Genomic DNA, 25,512 nt, shown 5'->3' on the forward strand with positions numbered 1-25,512 from the left:
TTCACAATAACATCAATTCTTTAAGCATTTTTTGTTTAACTTATAGCTGAGATTGGGCTTTAGAGTTTACTTTTCATCTATTATTACCCCCAAAACGTTGGTTTGTTTCTCTTGTCTATTAGGAACATTTTGGCCTTGATGATATCATATCTTTGATTTTTTACTTCAGAAAATAAGGCAATCTGTCTTTTAAGACTTTGTTTGGAACTTATTTGCTTCAAACCATGTACTTTCCACATATCTTGGTTAGCCAGTCATATCAGAGAATCAAAGTTTTTGTGAGAAAGGGATATGTTGGTGTCATCGCCAAAGAGTATAGGATTAACTATTGTTATGTTTTGGAACAAACCAAGTGCACAGAGCAAGTGTGTGTACTTCTTAAGACCGGGCCAAGTGTGTGACGTTACAGATCAGGTGAGCAGACCTAAGGCGTAAACTTCGTATATCGTGTTTCTTTTTGAGCTTCAGTGCAGTTTTATATACCCCCGAGAGTGCCCACGAGAAGCCTGCCTGATGCCCGACCGTCGTTCGCGGGGCAATCGACAGGGTCCCTACAACTGCCCCACCTGGATGTGAAAAGCACGCGGTATCTTGTCGGACCGTCCCGCAGGGGTCACTACAAGACATCGTCAGAGCAACTGACGGGTTCCTACCGGAGACCGACCAATGAAGGTGACAACATTTTACAAAAATGCCGCGAGTGCCCGCCGGAGCACCCCAGGACCCCTGCAGGGCAGCGTGAAGGAAACTTTTATTTGTGACCACGACAGTCGGTGCCCCCCGGACGTCAGAGCCCGGCCGGGGTTATATCCCAGACGGGCACCGGCGCAATTGTGACCTAAGCATGACCCTGAGGTTTTTGGAGTCTCATACCGCAGGCGGCAAACCACCTTGTCACCTGTGACCTATGAATATCAGCTGTGTTAATTAAAGGTAACTTGTCGAACCAGTCTATAGATCTGATGGTTAGGGGAAACATTACAAGGCGAGTCCAGGTAAGATCTCAGAGCACTACGAGATTATATTTCGTGATTGCTGCCACAGATACTAGAGTCATTGAGCATTACACGATGGGGGGGTAAAGTGGGTACTAGTATCTAATTGAACTGCGCCTTAAGTTGCGACAAAATGTTGCGACAACTTTGCGAATCTTCGTCAAATTTCCCTTGCAGTCACCTTGACATGCGGCGTATACCGGTAAAATGTATGACCTCTACAAACAAAATGGCCGCGATCGGAATGTCATGACGCATTCTCAGTTCCGTCGCGGCTCCAGTCATGATCAGCTACATGGTAACTTTATTGGAATTCGCACTGTTAACACTGACTTACACAACAATGTACAGTTACAAAATTCACTAAAAATAAGCCAATTTGCAAATTTGAAATATAAAAAAATCGCAATTTCGTGCGACTGTCTTTCGCACTTTGGCGCAATTAGGTGCTCGTCTTTGCGATGCAATGATTACTGTCCAAAGACGTGCAGTTTCTTGTACTCGGAATGGTCCCAGTGAATATCTCCTCTTGTGATCCACAGCTCACAATGGCGGGAAAGCGGAGAACGATGGCTGCTGTCGTACTGCTGTCCCTGGCGGATGCCGCCATCAACACCATCCTCTACATGAACGGTGCGGATCTGTACAAGTTCACGCACGACATCAGTTCCTTCAGCATCTTCACGTCATTGTTAGACATTTGGATACTCGCACTGCTGAGAGGATGTGTGCTGTTTGGAGCTGTCCTGTCCGTGCTGTACAACACCAGAGATGCTGTTCCAAGGATCAAGCTGTCAGCTTCGTGGGTCGGAGCCTTACCAGCTGCCATGTGTGCGTACACCTTCGTCAAGCTGCTGCTGTTTTCAGAGAAGGAAGTCAAGTTCCCTCACAAGCCCTGGTTTTGGGGTAACTTTGTCAGCAGTATTGTCGGATGTGCAGTGTTCTACTTAAACTGGACCATACTGTCAAGAATCAGTACCCAGTCTTACAGAAGTATAAACTCGGAGGAGGGGACGGACGAGGAGAGAGAACGGCTGCTGGAGAGTGAAGTGAAGAGCAAGTCAAACTTGTCATTGGTGAAGAAGCTGTTCTCCTACTCGAAGCCTGTCATACCGTACTTTCTTGCAGCGACGTCTTTCCTGATTGGTGATGCTGTCTGTGAGTATAGTCAATTTCACCAGGAATGGCCAAAGCAAGTAGATTTGGTAAGAGGTTTTAAACAGCTTCTATCATACAGACAATTGATGAAGATCCGTGAATAGTTTCATCAGGTTGGTAAGTCACTGAATAAAAAAAAATAAATCTTTTTACACAACCAAGAGATTTATTCAACCAACGTTTCGGAGACCATCTGTCACCTTCTTCAAGGCAATTCTAACTGGTTCACATTACACTGCAGCACAGGTGTTGCTGCTTATAGATGTGCCGTTCCCAAACGCAAAAATATTTACATATCTACAGTCATAGGGAATGAGGGGGGGATGTAGCCTCAGTCACGTTTGGGAACGCATTCTTAAGAAGTAGATGATAATCGTTGCATTGTTTATTGCTCGATTGTTGTGTATGTGATATACTTCTGTACGTTTGGGACCGCATTGTGATGTCATTCACTATGACTGTGTATATGTAAATTCTTTGCGTTTGGTTGTGTAATTTTGTATTTTTTATTCAATAGATGAAGACGATTCAGACACATCTGCACAATGGTACAATTACAATGAAGTCTCCTAACTTATAAACACAAACGTTCTACTGTACCTTGTCCACCACTACATTAAGATGTGAACAAATTCCTACAATCTGCCACTGCCTTAACTCTTTTATCGCATTCCAGGTGATATCTTTGTCCCGTACTACACTGGTCAGGTTATCGACGGGATAGCCAAAATGCAGACGTCCCGTGAAAAGTTTCATCACGCAATCATCGTTATGTCCCTTTTGACGGCAATGACGTAAGGAGAATTCGTCACATTTGTCGTGCGATCATCGCACGATCGCAAACCGACAGCATTATTGGGAGAGTCGTACATGTGTCGCACAAAGGTCGGCTGTCTTGTTACGGAAAAGGCTGTCTTAGATATCCTCGTCGGCGGTTGGTTCTGTCACCGCCTGCTTAAAATTTATATTGTACGACATCAAAATCGTACGACGGCCACGACGTTTGTGACCGTACCAATGAAAGTAAATGTTTACTTCAATGTGTCCTCAACAATGTTTTTGTATTGTTGTGAAATCTGTAGTGCGGTCTGCTTTGGCATGCGCGAAGGGTTGTTCGAGATCACCCAAATAAAGTTCAACATCCGGATCCGAAACCTACTGTTCCGCTCCATCACCCATCAGGAGATCGGCTTCTTCGACAGCGTCAAAACTGGTACAACTTAAAGTTTGCCTTTTCCAGTTTGGGAATATATATAGACATCTATTATTGTTGAGTTTTCACGCTGATTACTTTAATGTGTGTGAAATAATCCCTCAATCAATGCCGTGTATACCTATCAATACTTTGTCGTGTCTGTCTGTCTGTAGTTTCTATCAGATCAACTACGCTGGCTACAACCGTCATGACTCATGGAGAATAATTTGCCAGGGGAGTCTGACCATGGCCACAATAGGGTTCCACTTGCATTCGGAGGGGGGGGGGGGGGTGTTAACCTTTCAGCGGACTTACTCTCCTGGCCAATTATTGAACAATTTTGTCGAGTTCTACGATCGATACCCCCCTAGGACAGTCCTGGTGGAGGCTAGTGTTTCTGTCTTTGTGTTCGTCTCTCTCTCTCTCTGTCTCTCTCTCTCTCTCTGTGTTTGTGAGTGTGCTGTCTCTCTTTCTCTCTCTCTCTCTCTCTCTCTCTCTCTCTCTCTCTTTGTGTGTGTGCTGTGTTTGGGTCTGTTCCTGTGCGCTGTGTGTGTATCGTGTGTGCTGTGTGTGTGCGTGTATGTATGTTTGTGTTGTGTGTGTGTGTGTGCTGTGTTTGTGTCTGTTCCTGTGTGCTGTGTGTGTATCTGTGTGTGCTGTGTGTGTGCGTGTATGTATGTCTGTGTTGTGTGTGTGTGTGTGTGTGTTCGTGTGTGTGCGCGCGCGCGTGTGTTAGTGTGTGCTTGAGCTACGCATACGCGAATGGGTGACGTCTGGCCTCACTCATATTGCCTTTTTTCCGTTTCAGGGGAAATCACTTCTCGTCTCATTTCTGACACAACCACGATGACCGACACTCTCATCGACTGTCTCAAGGTGTTCTGCGCCAGCCTGATCCGCGTGGTTGGCACGGTCATCTTCATGTTCAAGTTGTCCTGGCGTCTGTCCATCCTCATCACCATCCTCTTACCCATCATTGTCGCCATAATGAAGGTCTACGGTGACTACTTAAAGGTGAAACAAGAGTTAGAAGATCTCACCCGCCCTTGAAATACTAAACGTTTCTCATGTGCCTTTTTTTAAAAGATTTTAGAAAACACTTCGAAAACAAAGACAGACGAAAAACACCTGCTCGTGGGCTAATGCCCTCTTCCACTGGCCCTATGACCTGGAATGTCTGACATATATTCCCACCCACTCCTTGCCTCACTGTTAGGGATTGACGCATTTTTAGCATTTAAATTTAGTACGTCATTTCAGTATCCAGATCTATGACCCCTTCCAAATTATCTTTGAAAAATGTCTTTTTTCGATTACCAATTTGTTTTTTTTTATACGCATCTTTGAAAAGATTTGAAACGTTTTTCATGTACCGTCTCAAAAAGAAAGTGGCCATGGAAATCCAGACGTCCTTTGCCAGGGCCAATGAGGTTGCTGACGAGACGTGTACCAACATGAGGACGGTCCGCAGCTTTGCGAACGAGGACAGAGAGTGCGGAAGATACAGGTAAGGGACAAATAAACAAACACAGACACACACACATACGAACACTCACACACAGACGGACATACACACACACAAACAAACACGTACATACTCACACATGTACACACACGAACACATCGTGACAAATGGACATAATGTAATAATGATATTTGCCCAACCGAGTGCTTTCCTTTTAAGGCAGAATGCTCAATATTTAGGCATATGAGCTGCCCAAAATTGGCAAAACAAACAGTAAGTGGACTTCATTGCCCACAGTGATCACCTTGAGGATACGTACAAGCTGTACACCAAGAAGGCCTTGCTGGAAGGGAGTCTCAGTACGATTGAACATGTGAGTTTGAAACATACCATATAATGTAAAATGATGTATATGTAACACCAGGAATGGAGGAAAGGGCATCATAGCTAAGTTTGATCGGTGGTAATAGGCGCTGAGTACATATGATACTTATAATTAGTAGCGCTGTGCTCTGATTTCGTTTACATCCGCTTATAAAATGATACTTTTACTGCATCATAGCTGTTCGGCCTTGCACTGTTCGTCTTGACCTTGTACTACGGCGGCCATCTTGTGATGACGCATAAGATGACAGCAGGGCACCTGGTGTCCTTTTTCCTTTACGTCAACCGCCTCAGGACGTCATTGGAGGTAAGTTTGAATCTATTTTTATCTCCATGATAAAGGGACATAGTGTTTTGTGTGTGCGTGTTCACGTGTGTTTGTGTGTGTTTGTGTTTCTGGATTGTTGTAGTTAGCATAATTCAAGAACCTGGATTACAATGATATTTGGTATGTGGGTAGGTGTTGGGAAGACGAAGGTCAAGGTGGATTTTTAAAAATCTTTGTATCACATATATCCCCGGTACTACGCAGAATGATTAGAGATATCACTACTCTTATATATCATGGGACTTTATAACATTTATTAGCTCAAGTACTTCACACATGAACACTGTTTTCCCATCTAACAGAAACTGGTGGTCGACGTATATGCACAGCTGATGGTGGTGATGGGAGCGTCCAAAAAACTACTTGAATACATAGACATCGACCCGGGAATAAAAAACGACAACACGCTGGCACCTTCGACACTGGATGGACACATTGAGTTCAGAAACGTGTCCTTTTCCTATCCGTCCCGAAAGAGCGTGCCAGTTTTGAAGGTGATATGTTGTGGCAAATCTTTGCCCTTGTGTGACCGGTATGCGTGTGTACTTCATTATAGCTTTTACAACTGAAAAAACGATTTCTTTGTATTTTTGTACATGTTTCTTTAACTCAACTAAATAAGGGCAAGTTGTGTTTGATAACGACAGTGCTATAGTTTGGGAAGAACATTCAAAACAACATTTTTCCGACGTGTGGCGATAAGATTACATATGAACTTAGACAACAGCCTACCATTTCCAAGAAAAGGGTACATTTTTCTCGCACAGCTTGCCATGACAGAATAAGGGAGGGTGTTGTCACTAGAATAACGATAACCTCGATATACATTGTAGATCAATGCTTTCGCGATTGAAATCGCAATTTTCTGCTCCAGGATGTCTCCTTCCAGGTGTCTCCAGGCGAAGTTGTTGCCCTGGTCGGCCCAAGTGGCAGTGGGAAGAGCACCTGTTTCAACCTGCTGGAACAACTCTATGAGACCATGTCAGGGCAGGTGCTGCTAGATGGTAACCCCATTATGGCGTATGATCACAAGTTTCTACATAGAGTGGTAAGACTTAAGTTTGTTCCGGCATCTACCTGTTTACTACTTTAAGTATTTTGGGCGAAAGTGCACGTTGTACAATTATGAATTTAGGATTTAAGCTATAAGTCTTAACTTAACTTAGATTAAACGTTTTCAGGTAGTTTTGGTTGGACAAGAGCCGGTTCTGTTTGCCCGCTCCATCAAGGACAACATCTCCTATGGCCTGGACAACTGCAGCTTGGAGGAGGTGCAGCGCGTTGCTAGGCAGGCCAACGCCCATCAGTTCATCACGGAGCAGCCTGAGGGGTACGAGACGGAGGCTGGGGAGAAGGGGATGCAGCTGTCTGGGGGGTAGAAGCAGAGGGTGGCGATCGCCCGGGCGCTGATCAGGAGACCAGCGGTGCTGCTACTGGACGAGGCCACCAGCGCTTTAGACGCCGAGAGCGAACAAATGGTGCGTCTAACTATATAACTGTAGCGTACACAGAAACATATGCAAATAAGCTGTAAAACGAAGTCTTTAATGAAAATTCGATAGATAAGAGGATGGTATACTTCTAATTATCTCCATGAAAAATGGGTTTGAGTATGTTTCTGTGTGTGTTTGTGTGTATGTGAACGTCTGGTTGAATTGTAATGATATTTTGTAGTGGGTAGGTGTTTGGAAAACAAAGGTCAACATCGATTTTGGGCAGCTAACACCCAGGGGCCCTATAGTCAGCGGTCAAACAAAAAAAACTTGATATACAACCAAACCTGTATATTTGTTTTTGATATGTGGATAGCTCAAGGGATGCTTGAGAAAGTAAAATGGTAATACTGCAAATCAGAATCTAATTTGCATAATAAATTGGGAAATTTCATAACCCCACTCCATTCAATGGTAAGACTATTAATACATGCAACATATGTAACTGAAAAATAGAAGGACATTGATAGATAAAAGTTATGCAAATGAAGACCTAATTTGCGCCATTAATGAGAAAATACTGTAATTCTAAATTGGAAGATTGGAATTTCATACTTGTGGCTTTTGGAAGTTATGTGAAGGTGAACATGGTTGAATTTAAAGTATGCAAATGAGGGTCTAATTTACATGATATATATTTTATGGAGATATGAGGTCTCCAAACTCTTGTTAGATAAGCGATCTAGACGTGTAAGTTGATGAAGACATCGATCTAGAAGAATGGAAGTACATGGATATTTACATGAAACTCGCCTTCAAGCCTTTATGCACTTAAAATCCGCTCACTTTTTAATTTTTATTTGGTCTTTTGTAACAAAGTCCCTAACTATAACAAGATTGTAAAGATAAACTTTAACGTGGCATCCCTTTCCTTCTGCTCCAGGTTCAACGGCTTACCCAAAACCTCCACGGACACACGGTCATCGTCATCGCCCACCGCCTGAGCACCGTGGAGAAAGCTGACCGCATCATTGTCATCGACAGGGGGCGCGTGGTGGAGCAGGGGCGGCACAAGGAGCTGATGCAGCGGGACGGGCTCTACGCCAAGATGGTGCGGCGGCAGCTGCCTGGGTTAGGCACTCCTGGATGACGAGCCAGCAGCAAGTACAGGCTTCTGAGCGCAGACACGTCTGACGACACAGAAGCTGGGAACTTAACCGGCCGCGGTTAAGTTGTAAGGAGAGTGCATGGGACCTCAACTGTGGATCATGAGTTCGACCAGCGATGATGATGACACTGCACTACTGATTCCCATCGTTTACAACCACGGAGTAAACATTTATACTACCTGAATTAATGTCCATAAAAGTGATAACATTATCACCTTAATCTTTTGTCTCCTTATATAAGGAAATACATAACATATGGTTAGGAGTAATTATTTGTACGTTTGGTGTCTTTTGTTGTCTTTTATATGATATTTTTTGCTCCCACAAGCTGCCCGGGAGGGCCCCGCTTTGCCCCGCATATGCTAGGGTCACATTTCCAAGCCGGGGCCCGACCGGGCTGTTTGAGAAAACAAAGAATAAAAGCTGAATATCAAGAATATACATAACGCATGGTAAGGAATAATCTTTAAACTGTTTGGTGTCTTTTGTTGTCTTCTATTTCATAGTTTTCGTTCCCACAAGCTGCCCGGCCGGGCCCCGGCTTAGAAATGTGACCCTTAAGCAATAACAGGAATAATGATGTGAAAATTGTGGGAATGATGTGAATTGTGAATTGGCACACAGTCGCTTGGCGACTAATTATAAACAGCTGAGCCTTTGTCCGTCTAGTTTCTGAAATTCTGTATGCACCATTGCCCTACTTGTTCACTGTCCCTTGACCGGTGTTAATTAAGGGTTAATGACCCGCCCCGAGGTGTATATGGTGTCATAACGCCTGGTCATGTGCTATAACCACCGAATAAAACCACCAAGTGAGCGAAGCGAACGAGGTGGTTTTATGAGGTGGTTATAGCACATGACCAGGCGTTATGACACCATATACACCGAGGAACAGGCGGGTCATTAACGTTATTATCACATAGCCTATCCAAACTGACCCATATAAGAGAGACAAATTTCTGTATAATACATGTAAAATCAATCCATTGTACATATGATCTTCATATAATCCAATGTAAACAAGCGGTGACTTGTCTTCGAGCCCACACGGTTATAAATTGACAGGTTGTTAGACGGCTAGGTGTGGTAAGAATCGTACATGTTTACCTCCCCTTTGCCGCAAGTTGTAGTTTCCCCGGATAATTATTACTCAAGCCGGGAAAAAAATCCCACAGAAGCGTACACATATCGAGCCAAGATCATTGAAGGTACAAACCTGTAAGAATTTGGGCGATTTTGACCGTAATTCTTTCGATGCCAACACATCGGTTTCGGGAAGTTACGTGTTCGTGACTTGGGCCATGGGGAGGGGGGCGTTTGTTTTTAACAAGACGACATCACTTTGCCAGTAACATTTTTAATTTTCGTCAGGTAAAACCCCTCAGAAACGTGAACATACCGGTCTGGGGTCCTCTTGGGTAGAAACGTAGGAGGTTTCATGGGCGATTTCTTTGTCTGCCATGATTTGCTACTTCGGGAAATACAATGTGATGAGTGGGGAGGGGACTCTGTGTGCCCGCTGCTTCTTGTTGGTCACACTCGTCAGCTTCCTTGCCCCTCAACCATGTCAACCGCTGAAGTATGTTCCTGGGCGTCTTCCCCAACTTTCCATGACCCGAAAACTGACTCTAAGTCGGCGTCTGACAGTTCCTCGACGAAAAACTGTGGTACTCTTATGGCGGACGTTCGAACGCGTTCTGCGAACGATCGTCTGGGCCGGTTCCACTTTGACGGCGGGGGTGTGAAAAATATTGTTTTTAGTCCTGCCGTTTGAATTTTACTTGAATTGAATTTTTTTTCTTTTTTCATGAATTCTCCATGTATTCTTAGGACATTTGGGGGAATTCTAAGACAATAAAGATATTTTAAACAAGGTTAAGAAAAAGATTAATCAAAAAGATACCCCCATCTACAAAATGCAACGGTTTTGTTATGGCATGACGTCAATAAGTGGTGTGTTATGGCGTGATAACAGACCACTTATTGTGGGCAATGGAGGCTTCTGATTGGCCGACACCATCTGGCCATGTGATAATTTGACTTCAACTCTTCCCTCATTGTCTGCCTTTTCTGTCATTTAAGGTTAAAAAAAAAAGAATACTGTCCCACTATACCGAGCAATCTACCGCCCAAAAAGGGTACGAGGGGCACGGACATATGAAAGATTAACATTGTAATATAAAAAGCTATATATAGAGAAAATCTTTGATTTCCGTCTTATTTTTAGGGACTCCAGAACTCGTGCTTGCGTCATCGAGTGGGCAAGATCTCGCGAGGTTTTTTTACCGAGGTTTGACGAGACAGGGGGGTTTCACCTTTGACCTCTCGTTGCGTCATGGAAGTGACACATGTCACGGAAATCCTTCTGAGGTCGGACCCTCTTTTGTTGTTGTCAAGTGAATCTGCGAACAAAAGGTAAGGTAGCTAAGATTTTGTAGTAAATATTACTGACAGGATTTACAGTAAGTTATTTGAGCACTAACGTTTAATATAGCCGTGGCGACTCTTTAATCGGGTATATTTTGCTGTATGTCTAAAGACTCTTTTACATTACCCTCACATGTGAGGGTAATGTAAAAGAGTCTTTAGACATACAGCAAAATATACCCGATTAAAGAGTCGCCACGGCTATATTAAACGTTAGTGCTCAAATAACTTACTGTAAATCCCTCACATGTGAGGGTAATGTAAAAGAGTCTTTAGACATACAGCAAAATATACCCGATTAAAGAGTCGCCACGGCTATATTAAACGTTAGTGCTCAAATAACTTACTGTAAATCCCTCACATGTGAGGGTAATGTAAAAGAGTCTTTAGACATACAGCAAAATATACCCGATTAAAGAGTCGCCACGGCTACGTTTAATAGTGCTTTAGTTACTGGCCAGGTTATAAGTTTGATATAATTTGACGTTTACGAGACATAATTTCATGTCTCAACTCTCAACCACTCAGACTGAACCTAATATCTACAAGAAAAGGTATTCTAGAATCTATATTAGTTACGCAGCCCGGCTAGTAATATGTATATAAATATTTTATCCAGCTCCATGCATGTGCAAATTTTTAGACCCCTCTGAAGTCTTTTTTTTCTGAGTAAATTCTGTACTATATCCTGGGATGGACATTGGTATGCTACAGTCTCTAAGTGTAGGTTTATTTGTTTGTATTGCATACCCCTAAGTAAACCGCATGAAGGCGTAACACACCAGGTTTGTACTGAAGAGTACGCTGCATATCCGGACAGATTTATGTAACACTGTGACACACCGAAGGACCCCTTCTCTTTTCGATAAGTGTGTTGGGTTCTTAAACATGCTTGAGGTGTGGCTGACTCTACAAAGACGGGACGTCCATTTAACGTCCTATCCGAGGGACGTCCCTAACCGAAGCTAGGTACTCATTTACACAAGAGTGATGTGAGGAAAGTCGTGTAAAGTGCCTTTCCTAGGGGCACTGTAAACGTCAACAGGACAAATCAGGCAGGGTGCGAAATACTTTTTTGAGCCAGGTTGCCCATGTTGCAACAAAGGGCAAATGCTAGGTTGCACATCCAAATTTCAGGTTGCTCCAGCAACATTCACCGATTTCTTCAAATCAAGCTCGTATGTAGCGCATAATACTACTAACATTTCAAAATATATATTAGATAGTATTGTGTTCCCATTGACCTAACAACATCTTGTTTAGATGAGGGCAGTGTGTTTTTGTCTTTTTCAGCTCAAATTCCACGATCTATGAAGGGTTTTGGATTGTTTAAAACGAAAAAGTGTTGATTTCTTTATTTCAATTGAAGATTTACCGAATTTTATGAGAGTGACACTGTGTTTTTGTGAGCTTCCAGGGCTCCGATTGAAATCTTTGGCTCAAAATATAAGGTTGCACACTGCGCTACCTGGGCTTGGAATTAACTTGCACCAACCGAAATCTTGTTGCACTGTGCAACGTGCAACCAGGTATTTCGCACCCTGAATCAGGGAACCCCGGATTCGAACTTAGTATCTCTGGGTTCTGGGGCCAAACGTTCTGCCACTATGCCACCGCGATGCCACTGCTTGTCTCTGAGTGTAGGTTGACTCAGTTGATCTGGAACATGGGACAAAGTTGTGTAACTCAGGTGTCCCATGGTGAGACAAGCTTTGTCTTGTAGCTGCTGATCTGTAAAGGGGACAAAGTTACATGTAACTCAGGTGTCCCATGGTGGGACAAGCTAAATGTCTTGTACTAGTTGTAGCAGCTGATCTGTAATAGGGACAAAGTTGTGTAACTCAGGTGTCCCATGGTGGGACAAGCTAAATGTCTTTAATGTAGCAGCTGATCTGTAATGGGGACAAGGTTGTGTAACTCAGGTGTGGGTGACCCAGGGACAAGGCCACTGACATGTCATTTCAGTCTCATGAATATGCAACAGTTAAGTAAAAGGAGAAAAGGATTATCCGGTAAAAGGCCCTGACCTTTTAATTAAGGGTTAGTGACCCGCTCACTCTGTGGTTTAATTCGATGGTTATAGCACATGGCCAGGCGTTATGACAGTCCATATACACCAAGGAATAGGCGGGTCATTAACGTTATTATCATATAGCCTATCCAACCTGACCCATATAAGAGTAGACAATTCCTGTATGACGATAGATCCCTTATACTATTAAGAATGCATTTCAGAATTTACATTTGTCCTTTTCGTACAGAAGATGATAGATTTCCTTTTGAAAACCAAAATTTCCACAGATAATATTTCATAACATATCAATCTTGGCATGTCAAATCTTTTTCAAATCTATTCTATTATCTATTATCATCATTCCTCCCTGCTGGGTGTCTGAATACTGTTTTCTTCCCGCCCATTTATATTTGACTTGTATTGAAATGGTTTATTCTATTTTGTCATATGCTTACAAAATATTTGATTTATTCTATGATAGTAAACATTTTTTGGAACAAATAAACATTATACGAATGTTAACAAAAAGATAACCTTCCCCTCTTCATAATGGAACAGTCGAACGGGTGTGTTATGGCGTCATAACACATGGGCAATGGAGGCTTCTGATTGGTTGACGCCATCTGGCTATGTGATAATGATGATAATACCTAGAGCTGGGTTGTTCTTATTGATCAGTTAATAGGTAAAGATACCCTTGGTTAAATATCTACGATTACAATTTGAAGAAGAAAGAACTAATTTCCATTCTCTTGTTTCAGCCCAGTATGGCGGGAAAGGGAAAGACAGTCACAGTTGTCATGCTGCTAACACTGGCCGACCTCGCCGCAAACACAGTCTTCTACATGAACGGTGTGGATGTCTACAAGTTCATGTACGGCGTCAACTTCTTCAACATTTTCACCTCCATGTTTGACACCTGGGTACTGGGGGTACTCAGGGTGTGTGTGATGTTTGGAGCTGTCCTGTCCGTGCTGTGCAACGCCCGAGATGCTGTCCCAAGGATCAAGCTGACACAGTCGTGGGTCAGCTTATATCCAGCCGCTGTCTTTGCGTACACCGTTACCAAGCTGCTGTTGTATTCAGAGAAGGAAGACAACATTCTGCATAAACAGTGGTTCTGGGCACAGTTTGGAGGGAGCCTTGTGGGATGTGTCATATTCTACCTCAACTGGAGTTTACTCACAAAGATCAAGACACAGGCACACTTAAGTGTTAACAAGGAGGAAGGAACAGAGGAAGAAATTAAGAGCCTGGTTGGGGATGAACCAAAGGACAAAAAGACGAAGAGGAAGAAAGAGAAAGATGAAGATGGCAAATCTGCTGTGTTGAAATTGATGTCCTACTCCAAACCTGACATACTGTACCTCGTCACAGCAACTGCCTTTCTGTTTGGAGCTGCTGTTAGTAAGTATATGTGGAGGTTTTTGATCAATATATGGTCATATTAGCTCTTTGTTTGGTATCATGTCAGTAAACAATCTTACTTTTTCTCCAATTACTGCATAGTTTCCTTAATTGTAAAGGAAGTCCCATATAGTATGTTTAGGGAATAGGTTCTGGTTATTAATCCACTGTGTCTGGCACCATAATGTTGGAATGTAGTACTCTCCAAGCAGACGAGTGGGTACAGCTGGTTTTTGACATGTTTTTATTTAGGCGTTTTAAAAAGGTACAGCCTATTTCTCTCCTTCCACCGCCTTTTACCTCCCCAATACAACTGAATTCAGGTACCTATTTTGGGCATATGTTACAGTGGAACCTTCTCATTGGAGACAAGCATAAGAAGCACTAAAACAACACCTTGTGCTTACCCTAAGTTCAATCTCAAAAACTATTCTGCACCACATATAGCCACAAGGGTATACTTGATAACTATGCAAAGAAAACAGGCTGTTATCCAGCTCGAACGACGAGTACAGATAACGGAAGTAAACAAACCTTACATTTGACCCAGATTTCGGCTGTATTCATCCGCTCAGGGCAGACCTGACCAAATTACTCACATATGTTCTTACGCCAACTTATCTGGTGAAATCAACAAATTCTGACCAAAATAGGAAAGCTTAGACCCTACCTGTTCTTTCTAAACAAAAAAGTCTCCAGATTGGGCCAAAATTTTCAAGGAAAATAAAGGTTTTCAAGGATTTTAAGTTAGCACTACAAAGCTATTCCCATTTTTTGCCTCTGCCGTGCATGTCCACTGTAACATCTACCCTTTTACACCTGGGTTCAGTGAGGAAAGTAGTGTACATCAGTTCCTTTCCCATGGACACTGACAACGGCTAGCTTAGACGCATGCCAGCCTCTTGGCTATTCGATGCTACAGAAATTGTGCAGCAGTCAAGAAATGCTGACTGATGATTTTTTGTTTGTTCCATGCAGGTGACATTTTTGTACCTTTCTACACCGGCCAGGTGATTGATGGAATAGCCATCGAGAAGTCCGAGGCAAAGTTCACGCGAGCCATCGTCATCATGACCCTGCTGTCCATATCAAGGTCTTGTTTATTTCTTTGTTATACACAACATATTCATTGTACGGTACATGAATAAGACCTGACCTGGTCATAACTTTACTCAAACTGCAAGAGTAGGCTATGTAGCAGTAACCCTTTTCTCTACAAGTATTTAAGAAACATAAAGAAATTTATGTGTATTACGGTGTATCCCGCTTAAACTAGTCCGATCCCCACCCTCATTCTGTATGTACTAATACTTAAGTAGTTTTGTCTGTAAACATTTAACTACTGTGAAGTAATTACTGATGAACACAGTGCTTTTGTTTTTGATTCCAATATCTGTCGAATTCGTTTTCTGTTAGTATTTTTTAAATATTTTGACAGGTTTGTTCAATACAATTCCAGAAAATTCAATAGTCACAAAGACCTAAGCCTCTTGCAGATTACATTGCCAAGTTAATTGGATAAATAAAGATTCCAAAATACATGTACAGTTTGTATCTAAAATAAGTGAAGTTGATCATGAGCCTAATAATTTTGCCTAGCACTAGTGCCTGCTAGTCAGACACTAAGCTTCAGCTTCTTAACCTGTGTTTAATTTCTGTACCTACATGTAAAATTGCTTGTTGTGTGTAGTTCAGCTATGTCAGTATGGTGCACTATTGACTAACATTGCTCAATGGCTTGCAGCTCAGTGTGTGCAGGCCTGAGGGGTGGCCTGTTCTCTGTTTGCATGTCCAGGCTGAACATCCGTCTCCGCAACCTCCTCTTTAAGTCTGTCACTCAACAGGAGATAGGCTTCTTTGACAGCGTGAAAACAGGTAAACAGGCTGTCACACTCACAGTTCAGTGTTGGGCCTTTTGATCTCCACATCTTCTGTTTCTTGTCTCTAGATCTGCATTTAATGCCTTCATGACAATAGACCGATCCTAACTGTCCATCACAATTAGCAGTTCAACCAATGAGAGAATGACAATAGCAGCTCGACCAATGAGAGAGTGGTTGCATCTCATTTATCTGTTTTCATTTTGCATTTCTGTGTTTTGGCAGAGGTGGGTGGTGCGAGTCTCTATCGGATCGGTCTATTGCAAGGGATGTGATGAGGACCAACAAATTAACTTGATGTGGCTTTCTTTTGTCCAGGTGACATCACTTCTCGCTTGACCTCTGACACGTCCACCATGTCAGACATGCTGTCCTTGAACCTGAACGTCTTCCTGCGGAGCTTTGTGAGGGGAGCAGGCACGCTTGTCTTCATGTTCAAGTTGTCATGGCAACTCACCATCTTCACTTTAGTGATTGTCCCTGTTGTTGCTGGTGTGTCCAAGGTTTATGGAAAGTATTTTAAGGTAAGATGATGTTCTGCTGCTTTCTGTAAGCATTTGTTTAATCAGTGATGAAGTATAATCATAATTTTGTAGAATGTAAAAAGGTATCAAGGTTTAATTTTTGTGATTAGGCCATTAAATGATTTGATTATATGGACGACATTCCTTGATTGCATATTGACAAAATTGATGCTAGAAAAAGTAAAGGTGCCTTCATTATGAAATCTAAGTGGTCAGGAAGCTTTAGGTTTTACAAATGACCTTAAAGAACATGGTATTTCGAACAATGGTATTGCAAACAATGGATTCTTTATTTTTCTTTTTTTCACATCTTCTTTGGATGTCATCCATATAATCAAGTCAGCATGGCCGTATCCCAATTAATGGCTTTTCATTTTGCATGACTGTCAATATTATATATTAAATCAAAAGTGCTCATAACTTATCATGATTGGCCAATGGATACAAAGGCTACCCAACTATGTATTGAATCATTTGTAATCCTCTCTGTGCCTCCAAGTCCTCTCTCTTAAAGGAGTCCTAAACTCCAGAGGGGGGAATTTTCCAATAGATCATAATTTTAGGAAGTAAAAATGGATATCTTTTTACAGTATACGATAAAGTACCCACTAGTACCGTGCACATCAATAATCATTCAGTATTCTACCGAATTCCCCAGGTGACCCTCTATTTTCTGATTAATTAAATTAAGCAACCTCTACCTATGGCCAAATACAGTGTGCCTGACAAGGCCTGACAAAAGTTAGATTATAAAAAGAGTGTCATGGGGGTTAAGAAAAACTCGTTTTGCTATGTGTTCTTTGATATCCTATTAACAATTGGCCTTCTTATTGTGCTTAACCACCCTCATTTATGCCGAAAATATCCACGATTAATGATGTATGTTTACGCATAGGGGATAGATGGGTAGAGTTTGCACGGGTCTAATGAGTATCATATTGTTTTAAAAAGCACACCTTGTGAAATTAACCACAAGCATAATTCTGTAAAAAGTCGGCTGATTATGTATTAATTGATACATAATCTAGTGGAAAATAACACCGCCTTCTGGAGTTTAGGACTCCTTTAAAACCTCATCATAAGGTTCTGCAGAACAGTTAGTCTACCAATTTCCTTTGTGTAGAAATTGTCCATTGGCAGTGCAGGACTCCCTCGCCAAAGCCAACATTAAGTTGCAGAGGAGACAATTGTGTCTTTAACATTTGACCTCATTGTTTTCGAATACATCGTTAGGCCATACCAATTTAATTTCTTGGTTAATGGATTTTTTTTTTTGATTCTGGAAACAAAATCATGAAAACAGAAGGCTAGGGTGGAAACTCACACCTGACCCTGTTCACTCCCTGAAATTGTGTGCGCCAAAGTACAAACTTTCCTCTGAGATTCTGTTTTTCCTGTTGATTTTCCAATCTAGCATTTTTTGAATAATTCCGTTAATCAAGAAATTTAAATGGTGTGGCCTTATTGAGGCTTTTTTCATAATGTATCAAACACCTTGATGTCTGAAGTGTGCATACCTTGGAAATTACCATTGCTGTACCAGTAGATCTCTTTTAATTCATCATGTTTTAAATTTGGCAATATCATGATTAGTGGCAGTATTATGGTAGTGGATGTTAGTCTTTTATTACTTTCCTTTGTGCAGAAATTATCCAAGGCAGTGCAGGATTCTCTTGCCAAAGCGAACGAGGTTGCAGAGGAGGTGATTGCGTCTTTAAGAACAGTGCGCAGCTTTGCTCATGAAAGTGGGGAGTGTTCCAGATACAGGTACGTGAAAAACAGACATACATGTCCACTTTTCACAAAGGGAGTGCAGTATAAGCTTGAAAATTCATTTGTGCTCAGTGTTCGTAGAGGTCATTTTCATAGTTACAACCATCCCTCAATTATAACAGAGACGGGAGCGCCATAAACTTTCTGCAACTTATGATTCACTGTCACAAGTATAATGTATCGAAACAGATATTGCTCATTCCGAGACAAAGAGTTGAGTTTGACCGTGAGTCGAAAATTACTGTAACAGTTCAACCTTTTTTTCAAAGTGAATTTGTGGGCATGTCTGTGTGTGTGAAACAGAACAAATGGAAAAGGAAGGCAAAGGAAACAAAGGATTTAAACTCTTCATCATCTAAATGTAGAAATATTCTGTTTCAATTAAATCAAGTAATTCATCTTTTGTTTCCAGACAAATGCTAAAGTCTACCTATAAGCTATATGTAAAGCAGGCCATTGCCTACGGAGGCTACTCAATGACAACACGTGTAAGTAACCGCTAACATATAACATCAATCTGTGGACTTACATGTAGTAAATCATAAACCCTAACTGCCACTTCATTGTATACATTTTGATATAATGACAATGTTTAGGCCTAGAGAAAAAAGGTGTGTTTCCAGTTACCCTTATTTTGGGGTCAACCCTTGGCAAGAGACATGAAATTTTCTTCAGCTCATTTCATCAGTAAAAGTTATATAAACAGACCCACCAAACCTAGGCCCCCTTATGCTGATAACCTGTATAATTTCATGCATGTATTTGACGTACAGATGGAATCTGAATTTGAAAATTCCAGTGTTAAACTGTATTTGTTGGATCACCCAGAACAAAATCTGAAAAAAAAGAAAAAGAATCACTACCTACCGACCCTCATTTTTTGCAGGACTATGATTGGAAACACAACTGTTAATTTTCCTTGGCTTGACCTCACAGAATCTTCTCCCATGTTAACCTACAGACCCTTGAACTTACCATGACGGTGTTGACCTTGTACTACGGCGGCCATCTTGTCATCACAGACAGGCTGACTGGAGGGAACCTGGTGTCCTTCATACTGTACCAAGCGGAGCTGGGAGATGCTATAGAGGTATTGTTTCAAATATCTGTATTTGTATGTACATAGCAGATATAACCGTCATTCGGCGTAACACACCAGCAGTCAGTGTGCATGAGCATGGGTTAGAATGTTGTGAGTGTGTGTGTTTGTACAATGTATAATGTTGCTTGTGTTGCTCATTTCTTTTGTGTTTATGGTTAATGGCTTTTCTACCTGAGTCTTGGTGGAGTTCATTACTGCCACCTCCCCCTTGCCTTCCCTCTAGCGCACCCACAGCTTGACCCAGTTTTTCCTCAAGGAAATTCCATAAGAGGCCAAACCCACATGCGAAGCCTTGAGGCACAGAAAGGGTAGCAAACTGAGGTAGACCACCCTAATTGCCCACCCCACCTTTTCCGCGAACCCATCGACGTGTCACACTTTACTAACTTACTTTACTTTGGTCGAGCTCCCGCTCGAACCAAACTTGAAAGCTTTCTCCACCCTATCTTCCAGACTGGATTTCCTTCACTTCAGCAAGGTTTGTATCAGTTCTTAGGGTATCGATGAAGGTGTCACACCTACGTTGTAAATACTCTCAAATAAGCCACCTTGTTATATTCAGATTTCATATTCATAATCCTCACATCATCATCATCATCATTGTCATCATCAGTCTAGTTGCTGAACATCCCTATGGACAGTATAAAAAGTTGTTAAGGAAACTTGTTTTTTTGCGATAGGCCCCTATCTAAATTCTGGCGTCATTGCAAAATCTGTTCTCGTCACAGTACAATCTAATGGGGGTGTATGCAAGTTGGGCGAAAGCGGGGGTCGGGCAGTAAAACTTAAGAACTGCTAAAAAATGAAATTACATATGAAATGTTTAACTGCCCAACCCTGGTTTTTGCCCATCTCACGCATGTTCCTGCCTAACTGATGGGGCTCTTGAGAGAGCAGATTTCACATTATGGTGCCATAGTTTGGAAAGGGGTCTATCAAACTGGGTTAGCAAACATGAATCTTCAGTTCTTTCTGTGTCATAATGCACAGGCTATGGGAACTGTCTACACTGGACTCATGCAAGCAGTCGGGGCATCAGAAAAGGTTTTCGAATACATTGATCGCAAACCTGAAATCCAGAACCACGGTTTACTGGCACCTGACAAGCTGGAAGGGCACATAGAGTTCAAAGATGTCTCCTTTGCCTACCCAGCTAGGAAAGACATTCCGGTTTTGAAGGTAAGACTTAAAACATGTACTTTACAACTTGATACAGGTATAGAGGTGCAGTTACTGTCAAAACTCACAGCTACTCAAATATTTCTCATTTTTAAAAATGATTTTTGTATCTTGTTTTTGCTCATTTGTTTTTTTTTACATTCAACATTCCCCTGCCACACAGCAGGAAAATCGAACCTCTTGAAAATGACCTTTTCTGCAGTAGTACGGTCGGTTATATCTTAATCATTAGGCCACACCAATTTAGTTTCTTGGTTAACGGAATCAAAAAAAAATGCTAGATTAGAAAATCAACATGAAAACAGCATCTCTGAGGAAAGTTTGTACTTTGGTGCACACAGTTTCAGGGAGTGAACAGGGTCAGGTGCAACCCCAGTGTTCTGTTTTAATGATGTCCTTGTGCTAAAATTTAAAAAAAAATCCATTAACCAAGAAATTAAATTGGTGTGGCCTTACTGTAACATGATTTTGAGAGATCAGCCGATGTTCGAAGGTCCCTGAGCCCAGTACAATGTGATAATGTAGATTGTTGGGTGAAAAATACGCTAGAATCACTGACAATTTTTCAATCGGACCAACTTTTGGCAATCCACAAATGAGGCCGAGGGTCGCCAACTTTGTAGCAAGGTCTAGTATTATAATAATAGTTTTCTTACATGTACTTGCCTGTTGTTTGTTTTTTCAATGTTAGAATGAAGCATCTTATCAATTCATATTTTGCATTATGCTTCGTATAGACCACATGTGGTCATCTGTGCATTGAGCCCATTTGGGCAGGAATATGTAATATAGACTATTATATATTGATAAATATTTCAAGAATCTTCAATCAACGCATGTTGTTTGTACAATCTCGGATTGAAATTCTTTCACATTTTAATATTTCTGGCTTTTGAAAGCTACACTGTACCACTCTGGCATTATAGATTATGAATAAGTTAGTCTATTAGTGACCATATCATTTGTTTTTTGCACCAGGATGTTTCTTTCAAGGTGTCTCCAGGTGAAGTTGTTGCCCTGGTCGGCCCAAGTGGCAGTGGGAAGAGCACCTGTGTCAACCTGCTGGAACACTTCTATGAGACCATGTCAGGCCAGGTGCTGCTGGACGGTAATTCCATCAAGGCGTATGATCACAAGTTTCTACACCGAATGGTGAGGACATTTTTTAACCTGTTCGTCTTTTTGTTCCTTTAGTATCATAGGGTTTAATGTTTCAAGAGAAAAAAAGTCTGTTTGTGAATCCAAGCTGGACTAAGAAAACATTTAGAGTTTAATGCCCTTACAATGTTTGAGCCAGAGACAAATGATGTCGTTTTCAGATTGCTATGGTTGGACAAGAGCCGGTTTTGTTTGCCCGCTCCATCAAGGACAACATCTCCTATGGCCTAGACAACTGCAGCTTGGAGGAGGTGCAGCGCGTTGCTAGGCAGGCCAACGCCCATCAGTTCATCACGGAGCTGCCTGAGGGGTACGAGACGGAGGCTGGGGAGAAGGGGATGCAGCTGTCTGGGGGGCAGAAGCAGAGGGTGGCGATCGCCCGGGCGCTGATCAGGAGACCAGCGGTGCTGCTACTGGACGAGGCGACCAGCGCTTTAGATTCCGAGAGCGAACACTTGGTGAGTTAACAGCATCTCTAAAACGTCTTCATGTTTGGTATATCTTAGCTTGCAGTTGTCTCAACATGAATCTTGACTATCATTATCATAACACGTTTTTCTTTTAAACGCTAAGCAGTCTAGTTTTGTTTACCCAAGGAACCAATTCTGGAAAAAAAACATTAAAAAAGGCTTGACAGTACATTGTATTATTCAATACAAGTCTAGAAGGTATGTAAATTATTTTTTAGCTCTTCATGTTGGGGACTGCCCTCTATTATGATTTCGGACACACCTATGTTAGGGTTAGGGGGTGTCGAAATATAGGGGTGTTGGAACATTAGGGTGTATTAACTCTTCATATGAAATGTGTTGTACCAGGTTCAGCAAGCGATCAACAATCTCCACGGACACACGGTCATCGTCGTCGCCCACCGCCTGAGCACCGTGGAGAAGGCTGACCGCATCATCGTCATCGACAAGGGGCGCGTGGCGGAGCAGGGACGGCACAAGGAGCTGATGCAGCGGGACGGGCTCTACGCCAAGCTCGTACAGCGCCAGTTGCTAGGGTCGGACGTCAAGCAAGACAAGAGTAAAGCAGAGAACGATGAGATAGAGAAGACAGCGAACAGCCAGGTGTATGGGTCAATAACGGGCAGTCGTGCTAGATTGAAAAGTAGTTTGAGCGGTTCAGACTCAGATTCAGACAGTTCTGGATCAGATCTTGAAATAAAAGTTTAAGTAAGTAAAAGGTGAGAAATTACTATTTTTGAAATCTCAGATTGACTACCTAGTCAATATATCTTCAGATTGCTTCTTAGGTAAACCATACAGTTTACTAACAATTCATTTGGTTATAGTGATATTTGTGTATATTTATCCAATGTCAGAAACAAAGCTTATATCTTCCATCAATCATAGGCTTCTCAGGTAAACCGTATTGGTAACCAATAATGAGATTTGTATATAATGGTGAAACATGTATTTGTATTATCTATGCTGTATCTTAAACATGGGTTGGTGACCACATGACATTCAAAAAAGTGCTTTTGAAATCAATTATGATGGACAATCATGGGTTTAGGAAGGCTAGTGGTGCTATATTGAAAAGTAGTTCGAGTATTTCAGACTCAGATTCAGACAGTTCTGGATCAAGTTAGTTAGTTGAAATAAAAGTTTAAGTAAAAGTGAGAGTTGGGATTTGCTATTTTTTCATTATCTTAGACGTATACGTAGTCTGTACATCTTGATATTGTCTATTCTCAAGGAAACCATTATGAGATTTTTATGGTCGTGATACTTATATTTAAATTATATTTATTCCTTCTCAGGTAAACCAAACAATTTACCCATAATGAGATTTGTTATGGTGATATTATTGTATATTTATGCAGTGTTTTAAATAAAGCTTGGTGGCTATGTATAAACATGTAAAAAAAGTGCTTTTGAAAAGTATTGATATTATGGCCAATCATGGCTTGAGGAAATTTTTCAAAGGAAAGGATAGGATATAATCGAGTTGTATAAAGCTGTACAATTATTTCATCTTTGATGGACCATTCAATGTACAGTTACTATAGTAATGTTAACAATATAAAATCTGTTACTGTAACCGTTGCTTGTCAGACAGACCATACCGTCTATTCACAATGTTAATTTATTTGTTTGTAGAATCTATATCCAGTATCATATTAACTGTAACTACAACTTGATTTTGTAACATAGAGGTGAAATGAGTACTTTTGAAAGTAAGGCCACAGCAAGTAATTTTTATGGATGACAGCCCGCTCATTAATTTTCGCCTGAATTCGAAATAAAAAACAAGAAATTTCATTGCCCTCTGACGGTGGTCAACATGCCAAAAATTGGCAAATATGTCGTAAACGTTGACAGTCTAAAATGTTTCATTGCATATGAATACCCAGTGTAGTTCCTGCCCATGATGGTATGACAAGCTGTTTTCTGCGTTTGTTCTAGTTAATTGAGCTGTATACACATCTTCAAGAACAGTTTAATGTTGGCAGTCTAAGATGTTTCATCGCATATGAATACCCAGTGTAGTTCCTGCCCATGATGGTATGATAACAAGCTGTTTTCTGCATTTGTTCTAGCAAGGACATTATATAAATAATGGGGGGGGGGGGTCTAGTTAATTAAGCTGTGTACACAAGGTGTTTCATTGCATATGGATTCCCAGTGTAGTTGCTTCAGATGATGGTACAACAAGCTCTTTTCTGCATTTGTGGTTAGTCTATTGAGGTGTATACACATCTACAAGGACATGTTTACATTAAATCAAGGAGGTTTTATATCATACATGAAACCTCATTGGTTGACTACAGGAATAAAAGACCTGTTGGTCATTATATCATATTTCGTCGCCTCAATTCTTGTTTAACAAGACTTATGATCTCAAAATTTGAAAATATAGGAATCTTGTTTTTTTGGCCCGCCTTGTTTTTTTCTCGCCCTATCTCATTAATTTTGGAGTCTGCGGAGGATGTCATCCATAGAATTTACTTGCTGTGGCCTAAGGTGCATTGTGCAGACGAGTGATAGTGTCAGAGAAAGAAAAATACAAGATAATGTTCCCCTCTTTTTTACGATACAGTAGACTTATCCTGCTTCTCCCTCCAAGATGGAATGAGATTTTGGTAGAACTAGTAGGATAGTGTATATTTGAGAGGACGGCCTATTTAATCTTCTCTATAATGATTGAAGACCTTTATTGTATGTTCGTGCCCCGAGGGGCTAGATACAGGTCGTTTAACACAAACCAAACTAACATCTAAGTGACATATACAGTGAAATATGTACAGTACATTGTGTAAACATACATGGTAGAAGAAAAGGATAAGCTAAGCTAATCTAGTAAAGTCAACTTCTTCTCGCTTCTTTGTACATGTGTAGATGTATGAACAGATCATGTTTCTTATACAAGGGTTATCTAGACGCAACAAAAATATGAATTTATCCGTTGCGTTTAAATATTCAAAGCATGGGAATTTCTCATTAATACATTTGAAAAGAACATTTCTTTCTATATCGTAAAGTTTACAATCTAAAATGAAGTGCCGCTCATCTTCTATTTGATTTAACTCACAAAATTGGCAAACTCTATGTTCTAGAAGCGTGTGGTTGTGCCTTCCTGTTTCAATATGTAATTTGTGACAACTAATCCTGAATTTAGTGACAGCTACTCTATGCTGTATGTTACTTATAGATAAATACTCTTCTTCCTTATACAGGGACTTAAACAGTCGGTAAGTTCGTAATTTGTTGCTATAAGATTTCTCTCTATCATCATTGTGAATTTCGGATGAGAATGTTTGGGTGTAAATATCTTTCAAACGTTGGCTAATGGAATTGATGATAGGAGTCATGTTTGTTCCCAGGGATACCTGGGGGCTCCAAACGAAGGCAAAGCCACACCCTTCTAGTATCTTACGAACACCGGACGCCCAGCATCTTTTACCATTAGAAT

At 41.3% G+C, this 25,512-nt stretch overlaps 3 protein-coding genes across 3 annotated transcripts in view; 2 read left to right on the forward strand and 1 right to left on the reverse strand.

Moving 5' to 3' along the window:
- The window catches only part of LOC136448801 (ABC-type oligopeptide transporter ABCB9-like), an 84,433-nt gene that overhangs the window by 14,516 nt on the left and 44,405 nt on the right, over nt 1–25,512 (reverse strand). The gene's annotated exons all lie outside the window — the stretch shown is intronic.
- Nucleotides 925–8,014, forward strand: LOC136448754 (ABC-type oligopeptide transporter ABCB9-like). Its single transcript, XM_066448402.1, has 12 exons — nt 925–995; nt 1,538–2,153; nt 2,830–2,947; nt 3,236–3,366; nt 4,157–4,362; nt 4,734–4,855; nt 5,111–5,186; nt 5,376–5,504; nt 5,828–6,019; nt 6,400–6,573; nt 6,707–7,003; nt 7,902–8,014. The coding sequence occupies exons 1-11, from the start codon at nt 963–965 to the stop codon at nt 6,902–6,904; spliced, it is 1,995 nt and encodes a 664-aa protein (XP_066304499.1). The 5' UTR covers nt 925–962; the 3' UTR covers nt 6,905–7,003; nt 7,902–8,014.
- LOC136448764 (ABC-type oligopeptide transporter ABCB9-like) lies at nt 10,376–25,159 on the forward strand. Its single transcript, XM_066448412.1, has 12 exons — nt 10,376–10,542; nt 13,330–13,975; nt 14,954–15,068; nt 15,720–15,850; nt 16,174–16,379; nt 18,025–18,146; nt 18,565–18,640; nt 19,114–19,242; nt 20,245–20,433; nt 21,412–21,585; nt 21,753–22,049; nt 22,410–25,159. The coding sequence occupies exons 2-12, from the start codon at nt 13,336–13,338 to the stop codon at nt 22,767–22,769; spliced, it is 2,439 nt and encodes an 812-aa protein (XP_066304509.1). The 5' UTR covers nt 10,376–10,542; nt 13,330–13,335; the 3' UTR covers nt 22,770–25,159.

This window comes from Branchiostoma lanceolatum, chromosome 1 (assembly GCF_035083965.1).
Source record: "Branchiostoma lanceolatum isolate klBraLanc5 chromosome 1, klBraLanc5.hap2, whole genome shotgun sequence".
Taxonomy (NCBI): domain Eukaryota; kingdom Metazoa; phylum Chordata; class Leptocardii; order Amphioxiformes; family Branchiostomatidae; genus Branchiostoma; species Branchiostoma lanceolatum.